General features: G+C 32.5%; 2 protein-coding genes across 8 annotated transcripts; one reads left to right on the forward strand and one right to left on the reverse strand.

Annotated features, from left to right (window-relative positions):
- Positions 1–214: 214 nt before the first annotated feature.
- On the forward strand, positions 215–10,184 carry LOC110706035. 7 transcript variants are annotated; one of them, XR_002508198.1, is made up of 9 exons: positions 216–3,861; positions 5,985–6,214; positions 6,583–7,560; positions 7,653–7,746; positions 7,859–8,011; positions 8,091–8,154; positions 8,390–8,527; positions 9,504–9,692; positions 9,781–10,184. XR_002508198.1 is itself a non-coding variant. In XM_021883946.1 (8 exons), the coding sequence occupies exons 5-8, from the start codon at positions 8,143–8,145 to the stop codon at positions 9,895–9,897; spliced, it is 456 nt and encodes a 151-aa protein (XP_021739638.1). In that variant the 5' UTR covers positions 236–650; positions 5,985–6,214; positions 6,583–7,560; positions 7,653–8,011; positions 8,091–8,142; the 3' UTR covers positions 9,898–10,184. The 7 variants fall into 7 exon arrangements, 1 of the variants encoding a protein (XP_021739638.1); XR_002508194.1 differs by having other exon boundaries at positions 216–650; positions 3,686–3,861; positions 7,653–8,011; XR_002508195.1 differs by having other exon boundaries at positions 430–483; positions 570–3,861; positions 7,653–8,011.
- Positions 10,185–10,823: 639 nt separating this feature from the next.
- LOC110706105 (protein FAR-RED IMPAIRED RESPONSE 1-like) lies at positions 10,824–12,694 on the reverse strand. The gene is made up of 3 exons (XM_021884017.1): positions 12,431–12,694; positions 12,138–12,209; positions 10,824–11,945 (listed from the first exon to the last, which is right to left on the reverse strand). The coding sequence occupies exons 1-3, from the start codon at positions 12,692–12,694 to the stop codon at positions 10,824–10,826; spliced, it is 1,458 nt and encodes a 485-aa protein (XP_021739709.1).
- Positions 12,695–13,581: the final 887 nt, after the last annotated feature.

Below are 13,581 nucleotides of genomic sequence, written 5' to 3' on the forward strand. Positions count from 1 at the left end.
GTAGTTCAAGATTGAGTATGTAGAATTTAGCTAGTAGTGATTAATTGACTATTTCAATTTAATTGTTGAAATTACTAGTTAGGTTTTTCGAATATTTGTGGAACCAAAGTTTTTAGATTAATAGTATACTACGTATTTCTTTTAGTTTGTTGCTTTTGTTGTAGTGTTTAATTAATTGCTGATATGGTGTTACTCGGATTAAGTTGATGTTAATTGCAGGACAAAGCTTTAGAAAAAGGCGGATTTACATAAATTTACTGTATAGCAGAACTTTTTGGAAAAGACTTTATTTCCCAATTTTCATCTCACACGTGCCAATCCTTGAATTTTTTTTTTTGTCTCCTCCTAACTACCTCTTTCTGATTTTTACTCTCTCCTCCATTCTTTTCTCTTTCTGGATCATTCTTCAATTTCTCTCTCCTCTTCAAGCTTTTTTCTCCAAGTTCTCTCTCTTTCATCTCTCTTTTACTTTCAATTTTACAGGTTAATTGATGCCGATATTTTTTCCCATTTCTTTGATTGTTGTTTGATTTTTCTTTGTTATTAAAAATTGTTTTCATTTTGCGAAGTTAAGTGAGACGATGGTTGCGAAAGTTTTGATCAAGAAGAAATTACTCCAGTTATAATCGTAGATTCGAAACATATAGGAGGTAATTTTGTTATTTCTATGTTTTTGTAACCTAATTTTTTAATTTGTTCGATTGATTTCGATTTTCTAGATTTTGTAGCCTACTTTTTGTATTTGTCATTTTTATTTTGATGTTCTTTAATTTCTAGAGTTCTTGTGATATGGATATTCATTTGGTTCCGATTTGTTCTTATTTACAATATATTTGGGAATTATATCAAGCTTATAATAGCCTAGCTGTAAATTTTAGAAGCTACTCACTAAGAGCTTGCATTGCCGATTTGTATGATCTGTCTTGCATACTTTGATAGCACATGATAAAGCACCCCAATATTACATCTTCACTACATTTAGCCATTTATTATGTATGCTGCATTATTGTGCTAATATCTTCAGACCAACATTAATCAAGACCTTTAGCTTGTGCATTAGCAGCAAACAAACTTCGTTGTCGAATTTAATAATAAAATCCATTGCAAATTATGACATTTGATATTGTTGCTTGATTGTGGAGAGATATGAATTATATTGCGTTGTTTGATGGATCGGAGGACATTGTCTCGTCCTTGTGTATTTTCCTTTGTTGGACCGTATATTATTAGATTATTACTTTTGTAGGTACTTTGTATAAGTTTAATTTGAAGGGTCCCTTGGGGATCGATACGTGTAATTTTGTTGTATCCAGGGTGACTCTTATGAGCATATGAAAGCTGACATTATATATTTGAAGGGTACTGTTTGTAAATAAGAACAATTGTAATTTATGTATACAAATCAATAAATATGTATGTGAAGTGTATTGAGCTATCTTCATAGATTCATAGTGTTAATATCTTTGTCATAGTACAAGAGATAAGGAAATGACTACTACTTCTTAGCATATTAATTAGAACATAATCAAGGAATGGCATCTCTCCCCCCCTCTCTATGAGAATACTAGGTCATTTTCCTTAAATATGTGACTATATTTCCATTGTTATGATAGAAATGGAAAGTGTCTAATTTCAAGGCTATTAGCTTAAATGGTAGAGCAATTTGCTATAATGTACATGGTGTGGGTTCAAGCCCCACATAGGCTACATAACACTTGTATATTGTTGAATTCTTATTTTTGCTGGTGTAACATTGGTCATTTCTATAAGTTGTAACAAGCATAACACTCTTGGTTAGGATATGTTAAGTGCTTTTGATCACGGTTACTTTTGTCTTAGTTAGGGTCACTTTCACCCTTATAAAAGGTCATTTTTGTTCTCCCTTAAATAAGGTCACTTTTGTTCTCGTTAGGGTAACTTTTATCTTTGGTTAGGGTTACTTTTGCCTTAGTTAGGGTCACTTTCACCCTTAAGTAAGGTTACTTTTGTTCTTGTTAGGATAACTTTTATTCTTGGTTAGAGTCACTTTTGCCTTACTTAGAGTCACTTTCACCCTTAAGTAAGATCACTTTTTGTTCTTGTTACGATAACTTTTGTTTTTGTTATATTAACTTTTGCTCTTGTTAAGGTAACTTTTGTCCTTGTTGGTTAGAGTCACTTTTGTCTTACTTAGGGTCACTTTTACCCTTAAGTAAGGTCACTTTTGTTCTTGTTAGGGTAACTTTTGTTTCCTAGTTACGGTCACTTTTGCCTTACTTAGGGCCACTTTAACCTTTAAATAAGGTTACTTTTAATAAAGTTATCTATATTGTTTTAATGCCGAGAATTAAGTTCAAGAAAGTTAAGAGATTCGATGTTTGTTCTTATACAAAGCCAATAGCCTATATAGGATTCGAACCTACATACTCTGTGCAAGACAGAGTGCTCGACCAACTGAAATAATAGGCTATATGACAACACAATATGAAATAATTACAAATTTATAGTAGTATAAAACTTGCAGACTAAATTGAACCAGTTCATAGCAATATAAAAACGGCAAATTGGCAGAATAGAAATTCTAAATTTTTTGATGCAGTGATGCATTTAGGACAAACTAATGGTTCCAATTTCCAAGTAGTTCTATAATACAAAAATCAGCATGGTTTTAGTTTTAATTCAATGTCAACCATTGTTCAAAGAAACTAATTGCTATTTGTTTAGCCAACCATATAAACGATTCTTTAAGCAAACCTTCAATAAAAAGTCAGATCACAATTTCATATAGGTTATAGTTAATAAAGAGTCAACAATGTTTAAAATTGTATATGCATTAATCTCAGACTCGTAAATTTTGTTAGTTATTACCCCTAAACCGCTACTTTAGGAACTTTGACACACATTAAATGAAACACATTATTAATTTCAATTTATCAAAAGATTGATTCAAAAGTTTCTGTGTTAACATAATCACTTGCTTTGATCGATTATTACCTAGATTTAACAAACTAGCATTAGAAATTTAATTAAAATAAACGAAAAACGAAAAGTATATTTCCTGGGTTTTGATTCCCCCTAATTTGTGAACTCGAATTCCTGGCTTCATCATCCATCCTCCAATCCGAAGCAATTTTCTTCAATTGTGTTGTTTAAATCGATTTTCATTCTATTTTTCAATTGATATTCCAGTATTAGAGCTTGAATATGTCGTTGTCATTGTAGAAACCCTTATATCAAATTTAAACAATTCGAGAAATTGAACAGATGCTTTGTTGCATGATGATTTGTAATTCTTTCCGCCATTGTTGATTGAAACTCGTAGATCACATGTTTTTTTTTTTCGTTTATCAATGGTGGATTTTTCCATATTCTCCTCCATTGTTGCTGGGTTTCGAGCTCTCTATTTCTGAGCTTTGTGGTCTGTTAAATCTTTTTTTTTTAAAAAAAAACATATGGTTACTATTCACACGTGACAAAACCGGATTTACATTAAACTTAATGTAAACCGGGTGCATATAAAAACTTTTGTAATTGCAATATCTTCTATTCTGTTGGATTTAATACAAAAACTTAAATAAACCTGGTCCACAATAATTTATTGTGGACCTTGTATTGTCACGTGACTCTCTCTCCAACATCTTACTACTGCTTCCTCTATTCCCACCCAAAACCCATGTTTTTTATTTCTTTTCCCAAAAAAACGCAGCGAAAACGCTTTCTCTCTCTTCCGACCTTCCGTTCTTCCATTTTCTCTCTCTACAAAATCAGCTCCGGTTTTTCTGGAAAATTGCTCGAATTATTCTTCAATGGCAAGAACTAGAGGTGGTGGTACATTTCAACGGAGAAGAGGCCTTCGTTCTTCAGCTACTCAACCACTTTCTGGTATAATTTTTGTTTATCATTTGAATTCTGCAATTTTGAGGTTATTCATTATTGTTTTTAGTTAATTTAAACTATTTGTATGATTTTTGTTTGAATTTCGTTTCGTATTGAAGATTATTGAAGATATAGGGTTTTTTCGATTTTTTTTTCATGCTTTGTACTGTATTTCTGCAATTTTGAGGTTATTCATTGTTGTTTTTCGTTAATTTAAACTATTTGCATGATTTTTGTTTCGTATTGAAGATTATTGAAGATCTAGGGTTTTTCGATTTTTTTTTCATGATTTGTACTGTATTTCTGCAATTTTGAGGTTATTCATTGTTGTTTTTCTTTAATTTAAACTATTTGCATGATTTTTGTTTGAATTTTGTTTCGTATTGAAGATTATTGAAGATCTATGGTTTTTTGATTTTTTTTTCATGATTTGTACTGTTTTTTCGATTTTTCGAAGGTAATGCTTCAGAATTTATGTTTATGTTGGCGCACAGTGTTAAATTATATATTTATATTATGGAATTGTTGGTGCTTTTGATTGGTGTAGTTGGACTTGTTGAATCTCGATTAGCCTGGAAGTATAATTAGAAAACTGTGATGATTGTTAGAACTTGTAATTCTTTGGATGTTCGCCTCATCATGCTGGTTTTGACCACTTTGTAGCATAGAAGAAACTTCGTTTTAGGCTCATTTTACTGTCTTCGTGATGGATTATGCAATCTTGTTTGTGCTTCAGTTTATTTGGAGTATTACTGTTTTCAATTGTTAGCTTCTTTGTCAATGTGTTTGTTTGAGTTATCGGTTAGTGCCCAATTAAGGGCAAGGTTTCCTGTACCTTGACCTCCTAGTGAGATATGGGTTACATCATTCCTAGTTACTTGTTCAGGAACCATGGTTTATGATATTCAAATCGTTGGTTATGAGGTGATCAGATTTTTGAGTCTCAGCTATGCGTTGCTACTCATGTGTCTGTGATTAAATGACCTATGTTAGATATTTAGTACATTTAGTGCATATATCATTTTCAGTGTGAACTCATGTACGTTGTTTGTGAGTACATATATCTAGCTGTTCATGTGATTTGGCTGCAACTCGCAAGACTTGCTATCTGACATCTCTTGAGATTAAAATATTCTAGTCAAATTCAAATGCAATACAAGAACTTCTTCCCATATTAGTTCGGACATTAGTAAGGGCATAGTTTTAGAAGATAAGTTGTGGTTAGGTTATGACTTGGTAAGGATTATACTAGATGCTCATATTACACCAACTGCGGATTCAGATGATTTTGAATTGAGTCAAAATCAATCTGGAGTGATGACTGCTAAATCTGTTCACTCTTCCCAAATGGGGAACCGACATCAATATTCATGTAAGGATGGCTCAACAGTTTCGGGAAACACCTATGGACTCTAGGTTTGCTCCTGAAAAGGAAACGTTTTGTCTGGAAGATTATGCAAAGGGTTCTGCCAGTCAAAGTTAATCTTAGGAAGCAGAATATCCTGGTATCATGCCATTTCTGCAGTCAGTTTACATAAGATGAGAAACATCTTTTAGGGACTGGACAATGTCAAGACATTGGAGATCCTCATATCTGAATGTTATTTTGAAATACAGTATTACAGTCTTTATTTCAGGTCGGATAAGAAATTATATGAGTTTATTTCATAAGAAAGACAGGCCTAATAGCTCAAAGAGCATTAAAATCTGAAAGTTTGAAACAGTCTCCCAGGCTCTGTACATATTGTCTGTGATTAAATGACCTATGTTAGATATTTAGTACATTTAGTGCATATATCATTTTCAGTGTGAACTCATGTACGTTGTTTGTGAGTAGGTTAGTAGGTTCAGAATTTGTATTTTATTCACTGCTTAATTTATATATTGTTCGATTACTTTCAGAATTTGTGTACTCAATGATGATCTCTGTCTGCTATTTGAATTAATATTACTGGATTTTTGAGTTTGGATACTTTGGTTACTGCCCTGCATTATGTAATTTGCAATGGTTCTGTTTTTTATGGTTAATTTATGTGATTCTCTAGTCTTAAATTTTTTGGTCATTATTGTTTCAGAAAGGTCACTATAATTTACATTTTGATTTCTTTTGTATCATAATGGTGCCAAAGGCTTGAAGAAGATAACTAAAGCTAAAAAGAAAAAGAGTATTGCGATTGAGGCTCATGAAGGTGCTCTTGAGCATCAAGTTTCTACAATTATATCACCATCATCTCGTCGTAAGAGAACTCATGATGAATTCGAAGTTGAACCTGCTGCTCTTGTTCGTCCTAAGAAGCCAAGGACTAGAACGAAGAAACCAATAGTTGAAAGCTGCTGAAACTGGTGGTGATGTACCTACGTAAGTAATTTAGCTATGAAAAAGAACAAGTCGACTTTTGTGTTGTTCCTTGGTGTTCAAGCATGCATGATTTCCTACTCTAATGTGAAAGTTGGACAGCTTACCAACAATAGTGCTTTGTTAGATTCTATAATCTGCCCTGCTACCAACAATAGTGCTTTGTTAGATTCTATAATCTTCCCTTGAATGCATTGAGCTTACAGTATTTGTGAACATCTCTCTCTAATACTTCATTATCATCGTACATATAATGTGAAAAATTAGCTTCTCTTTTTTTTGGAAATAATTTTGTCAGGCTGCATTGATTTTTTGATTTGTTAACTTGATGTTGATTTAATGTTGATAGCATTATTATTTCTATTTTGCAGATTGCGGCCATTTAAAACTAAATGTAGGCCTTTGCATTTGGTTGACATGATATCTAACTTTACTCTTGATCAAAAAAATTCTGTAAATTAAATTGGCTTTGGAGGGTTGTTATCATTGAAGTTGAAAAGGAATCCTACTAGTATGTACAGGTGGCTAATTGATTCTTTTGACTGTGGTAGCTGCATGTTTTCAATTGGTAATAATAAGGAGTTTGTGGTGAATGAGTATGATGTGTTTTGCCTTCCTTTGAACCCCAAAAATGTTGAGGAGATACCTAGATCTGCTAATAATCCAGACTTTATTTTCAAACATAATTGGAGATTGCATTTTGGGTTGACAGATAAAAATGATCAAATTCCACTTAATTTGTTAGAAGCTAGGATACCTACTTTAGGCCAAGGTGGAGATGAGTTTAAGCAACTCTTTGTTATGCATGCTATATCCACGTTTAGCTCCTACTTCTAACAGAACTGCTGATCTTAGGATTGTCAAGGCACTTGATGATGTTGAACAAATTAAGAATTTGAATTGGTGTAAATATGTTCTTGAAAAACTGTGTGAAGGTGTTAAAAGTTACAAAAAAGGAGAAATTCAGAACTGTTGTGGTTGTGTTTTGATGTTGGAGATTATTTACTTTCATAGGTTGAAATTTAGGAATGTTGAATTAATTACTTCTTTACCCTTAATTCAACATTGGAATGATGAGTTGATGAAGGATAGAATTAAGAAGGAAAAATTGTCCAAAAGTTTTGGGTGTGGGATTTTACTGATGTGTATCCTGTTAGTGGTAAACTGAAGTTTCTGGATGGACATGTTGTGGGTATTGCAGGGGGAAGTATGGGGAATGTTGGGGGAGTGATAATGTTGTGAGGAATGTCGGGAGGAGTGTTGATGTGCCTGATTCCCAGGGTACAATACAGTTCATTCGCCCAGCAGGTTCGATGTCAGATCAAGAGATCCATTCGGCTGCTATTGATGTAAGGAGTAGCTGACTTTTATTCTATATTATTATTTTTATTATTGGATATGATTTAAATGTTTATACATGTTTCTTTTAATGTTTTTGCAGCCCGTTCATGAGCAATTTTTGTTCATGAAAAGAGATATGCATGTGATCTCTTCTTTTTACAATGACAAGATAAAATAGATTCTTCTTTCACGTGGTGAGGCCAACAACTCTTCTGGCTCTTCTGGTATTAATTTGTCCCAGGATGATTCGTTTTTTATGGATCCTCAAGTTCAATCTGTGATTGACGGGTATTTTTTCACCAAAAGCATTTGATTCAAAGGCTAGAATTGTACACATTAGGAGAGCCTTCTGAAATCACGAGCAGTAGTATTTTGGATTGCTGGGCATTGCTTCTCAATGAAAATCAGAAATATTTGAAGGATGGACCTTGGAAATTATACTTTGGTTCTTCAATTAGTGTGAGTTGTTTAATTATTTCAATGTTTATACATGTTTTTACTTTTTACGGTTTTTTTTATTTGTTAAAATATTATGTAGGTTACAATAGTAGAAGCTGCCGGCAGTGATGGCAATTCACAAATAATGGACAATGTTTATCAAGGTTTGGAGGAATGGATGAAAATAGCTTGCAATGATTTTGATTTGTTACTTTCTGTTTTTTTATGCTTTAAAAAATATAGTTCCCTTTTTTTATGTTATAGATACCTTTTTTTAAACGAGAGTGACTATTGAAAATTGCATAAGTATATTTTTAAAAGAGGTCACTATAATATCAAAAATGGAATCTATTTGTGTTTTTTTTATTCTGACTAATGGTAGTATTATTGTTATTGCAGATATTTTTACCTTGTCTTTGGGGTAATCAATATTGCTTATTTGTGGTGAATTTGACTGAAGGAAAAATTCAGTTTATTGATAATCTGAATTATGATGAGGATAATCGTATGTTTTTGAAAAAGTTGTCTAGTCTCCTGGTATTACTTTCTCACTCTTCCATATCTTCACAATTAAGTTTATTGTTTATTGTTTGTATTGACTTGTTTATAGTGAGCCGCATATTCTCACTCTTTTCTTGTCTGGTGTTTTGGAGTTTATTCCTGGCATTTTTGTTTTTATTTGTTGCTGATCTTGTAGAATTTTATGGCTGTTGTGATGCTTCCTGTTATGATAGCAGGAGTATGGCTATCATCTGATTTGTTATTAGGAGTATGTAGATGTTGTGATTTGTGATCTAGTTGATTTTTAGAGATCGATGAGAATGAATGATTGATTATGTGATGATTTGTAACGGTCGATATGATATATGATATGTTGCTATTGTATTATTGTATTGTTGGGTTTATGTTTGATGTGATTCAATGGATTATGTGAGATTGCACTATTTATGATGTTGACATTATTTATTTAACTATGATATTAGGTCCTTTTATTAAATGGTGTGCTTATAGAATTACTGTGATGATGCAGCTGCTGAACCTGTTTTAGTAAGTGAGACTAAAAGAAATTTATGAATGTATAGAATTCCATTAAATTGAATTGGAAGTTGTTATATTGATGCTCTTGAGGATCGTTTGCATCTTCAGAGATGCAAAATAAAGTTGTAATCGTGTATTCGTGTAAGTAATATATTTCCAAATAAACTAAAGGGAAGGTATGCCTTTGGAGATTTATCATGGAATCTTGAGGTTATTCTATGATATGATTTTTGGCTTGGTTATATGGTTGTTTGTGAGTTGAGGCCTGAGGGAGGGTGTAGTCATAGTGACATGTTGGATTTTTTCTAACTTCTGAGTATAATGGTTTGCTTGAAATTTGCTTAATAATTACTACATAACTCTGTTAGGCAACATTGTAGCTGATACTGAACATAAAGTTGCAGCATGGTTGTTATAATGACTCTTAATAGATCGTTTAATGTGACTATGATCTGATTATATGCTTTTTTGCTAGTGTGATATGATCAGTACCTTCTTTGATCAAAGGCTTACTCAATCTGGAGATATGGTTGACTACGCTTTGGAGTTTCCTACTTTGAATTGGAGATCTAGCAAAGATAATTCAGATTTTGGTGTTTATATTATGATGAGCATGCTTTTATTCAATGGAGTTGATGAGTTTAAATGTGAAGTTGTAAAAACAGTTATGTTTTTCTTTCCCTTTTAAATTATTTGTTTAATTTCTTTTTATTAATATCATAATATCTTATATTGATTACTTACTTTTTTAGGCTTCAAATAGGAAGATTCTCCGGATTCAAATTGCTGCGTCTTTGGTATTATCTGATATGAATGAAGCTAGATCAATTATAATTGATAAGGTGGCTGAATTCAAACTTGATAGGTAGCGTCTTTCAAAAGAGGTTGAAGAAAGAAGAAAAAAAGAGATTGAAGAGAGGAAGAATAAGAAGCCAACTGAAGACAAGAAGAAGAAAGGAAAGGGGAAGGGGAAAGCTTAAGATTTCAGAACATGATTTTTTGACTTAGTATTAATTCAACTTTTGTGTATGATATTGAAGAAGATTGAAAAAATATTCATTTTGTGTAAACAAGCATTTGCCAACATTTTATGAAAATGGTATATTGTTTGTTTAAAAAAAAAGTCTCAATATTAATATACGGGTTACTATGCTAATGTGAAATGTTATTATAAACTTATATTTATAAAGGTCTTTATGTGATAATAAAGGTAACTATGTTAATATTAAAGGTAACTATGTTAATATTAGAGGTTTACATTGAAATGAAATGTCACTATATTATAATAGGTAACTATATGTTAAAATAAAGTCACTTTATTATTTATAAGGTCTTTGTTTGGTTAAAAAGGTCATTTCGTTGTCAATATTGTATAGTGTGAAAATTAAAAACTATGTTAAAGTAATGGCAATTATCGTAGGTCACTATATGTTAAAATAAAGTCACTATTTTATTAATAATATTACTATTATAAATATAAAGGTAACTATGTCAAAATTATGGACTACGTTCATTAATGTTAAAAAATTGACAATACAAGGGTATGAAATAAAGATTACTATTTAGGAATAAAGATCGCTATATTGTGAAAAAAGGTTACTATTATAAAAAATTTAGCTAACAAAATTAAAGATTACTATATTAATCATAATAGACACTATATCATAATAATTAGTATTTAAAAGATATAAAGTTTCTAAAAATGAAATTACAAATAAAACGTAACCATGTGACAATACGGGTTACTATGACAAAATTTAATGTTCTTAAGACAACATTTGATGTCTTTAGACTATCAGAGCATATACTTATTATTAATATTTGGTGTTTTGGCACCAAATTCTCTATGCTTCCTCCACTTCCCCTTTTTCATGTAGTCATAGCTTCCTGGAATCCTTTTATTTGATTGTTTTCCTTTAGTTTTTGCACGAGCTGGATTCAATACTTGAACAACACTAGATGAAGTTGCTTCTGAATTCTCTTCTACACCTGTAGTGTTCTCTGAATGGTTGTTAGTTGATTTCATAGCAGAAATAATCTCATCTATTGCACTTGAATCTTTTGTGAAGCTTTCTTCTAAGACTTTTCTTGCTTGTTCAAACTTGTGGCTCTTAAGGATTAGACTATAATACTTCCTCACCATGTGTAGCCGCCAGGGTGTGAAGTTGTTTAATGTCCCCTTCTTCTTTTGCTCTGCCTCCTTACTTTTCCAAATTTCAACCTTAGCCATTTTAGTCCATATGAAAGATATGTATTGCTCGGGGATTTTTTCAACAGAATGCATGTGCAATATTCTAAGGCTATGGAAGCATAACCAACCCGACTCTTCAAAATTCTTGCATGGACATTGAATTGTTTGGTTTGCTGGATCGTAAGTTACTGCTTGAGTTGTGCCATCTCTGCCTTCAAGGTACACTTGGTAAACCATTTTGCCTCCATTAATCAATAGCAGTTTAGTTTGAGATCCAATGGCTGGGTTGAATTCTTCTTCAAAGTCCCTGAATAATGTATGTGTATAAACCTCAGCAGCATGTTTAAGTAAGGCAGACATCGGATAACTTGACGTAGGAATTGATTTTGTGCTATTAAACTCATAAAAATCCTCATTCCTTCTCCAAGTCTTCACTGTCTTTTGAAATATGTCGTAGAATTCTGTCAAACTTGTCTTCTTGTTTGCTTTAAATCCCACTGCACGATTTGTGCTCTCACTTCTCTGTGACGACAAGATTCCCGCGGAAAAAAAGTCCTTACTTAGAGCTGTTGACCACTTATGCTTTAGTGAGTATAACCTCTTGAACCAACTGTTGTTTTTCAACTTGTACTTTGTCATCATTGAATCCCAACATACTTCAAACTGAGATTCATTAATACAACCACTCAAGCATTTCGTGAAAGCAGCTTTGAATGTGTCATCACTCTTCAAAATTCCAAATCTTGTTACAGCATTTTGAATCAAATGTCATAGACATAGTCTATGTCTAGTGTTTGGAAATACCTGTACATTTTTATACAGTTACCATAGTTTCACAAATGGTTACTGCATTTAAAATAGAGGTAACTAAATATAATTTCAATACAAACATATTTAGATGTAGTAGTAACTAATTACCTTGGGTATTGCTGCTGCCATGGCTGCATCTTGGTCTGTAAACAGTGAGACTGGACATTTACCACCCATTGCCTTTTTGAAGGTCTCAAATAGCCACACAAATGACTCTATGGTCTCATCACCAATAAAAGAACAAGCAAACATAGTGTTCTTCCAATGGTTGTTTATTCCTACAAAGGGTGCGCAAATGAGGTTGTAACGATTCGTCCTATATGTGGTGTCAAATATAGTGACATCCCATATATTTTTTTATCTTCAAGCATCATAGAATCCCTCCAAAACAAGTTACAAACCCTTCCATCTGCATCCAACCTTACTCTGAAAAAGAAGTTAGGGTCTTCATAATAAGCTTCCTGTAATTTGTCACAAACTACTTGAGAATCTCCTGTTTCAATGGCCTTTATTTTCAGTTTATAACAATAATTCATGTGGTCTTTCACTGTATGACCAATAGCATCTTCTCCTCCAGCTTCATTTGACATGTAATTAAAGGATTCCATAGGTCTTAGTCCAGATTCTTGCATGGCCTCAATCACTTGCCCTTTAATTTCAGTCATTGCACGCTCTGAACGGTGGAAATGGTTCCATTGTGGTCTAGTGAGTGGATGATTGTGCACCAGCACATGCTGAACTATCTCAAATTGCCCCTCCTCATTCAATTTGGCTATTATCAAAGCATTACAGCTTGTCCTTATTATAGGAACTATCCTACTTTGTCTTGTTTTTTTTTAACCGAAGAACTTTCCTCTGTCAAGAGTTCTGGAATTTTCTCCTTCTTTTTACTAGAATTCCTCAGTCCAGCTGCAGAGCATACAAAGAACTTTTTGGTGATAATATCTTTAGTTCCGGTTTTTCTTTTCTAACACTAAAACCAACTGCAGCAGCGTGTTGACAATACAATTCATGTATTTCTGCAAGTGTTGCTCGAGTTTCTCCTACTAACCAACCACTAACCTCTTCATTATTATTTGCACCTGTTATTTATTTGCACCATCCATAATTATCATTTATATAGGTCAAATTGGGTATATTACAATAGCACTCTAAAGTCTACAGTACATCAGACATATCAGAAAAGCACTCTAAGATAGATCACTATACTATCACTAAAGGCAACTATATTACTTAATACTGGTTTTGCATGTCTCTAACTACTGTAAACCTAATTATTTTCAATCAATATAATTACGTACTACTAGTTGCAATTATACGAATTAATGCCTAAATACCTAATTTAATTTTCCAAAAAAAAAATTGCAATTGCATAATTGCTTAATTTACATTATCAAATTCTAAAATCAATTGCATATATATCGCATAATACCTTGAGCTTGCATTACATGTTGATTTTCCTGCTGAACTTCATTCTCATCCTTAGCTTCAATAATAGCTTGTTCTACATCTTCAACAGCGTTATCTTCTTGTTCAAGTTCGAATTGAATGG

This window comes from Chenopodium quinoa, unplaced genomic scaffold (genome assembly GCF_001683475.1).
Source record: "Chenopodium quinoa cultivar QQ74 unplaced genomic scaffold, ASM168347v1, whole genome shotgun sequence".
NCBI lineage: Eukaryota > Viridiplantae > Streptophyta > Magnoliopsida > Caryophyllales > Amaranthaceae > Chenopodium > Chenopodium quinoa.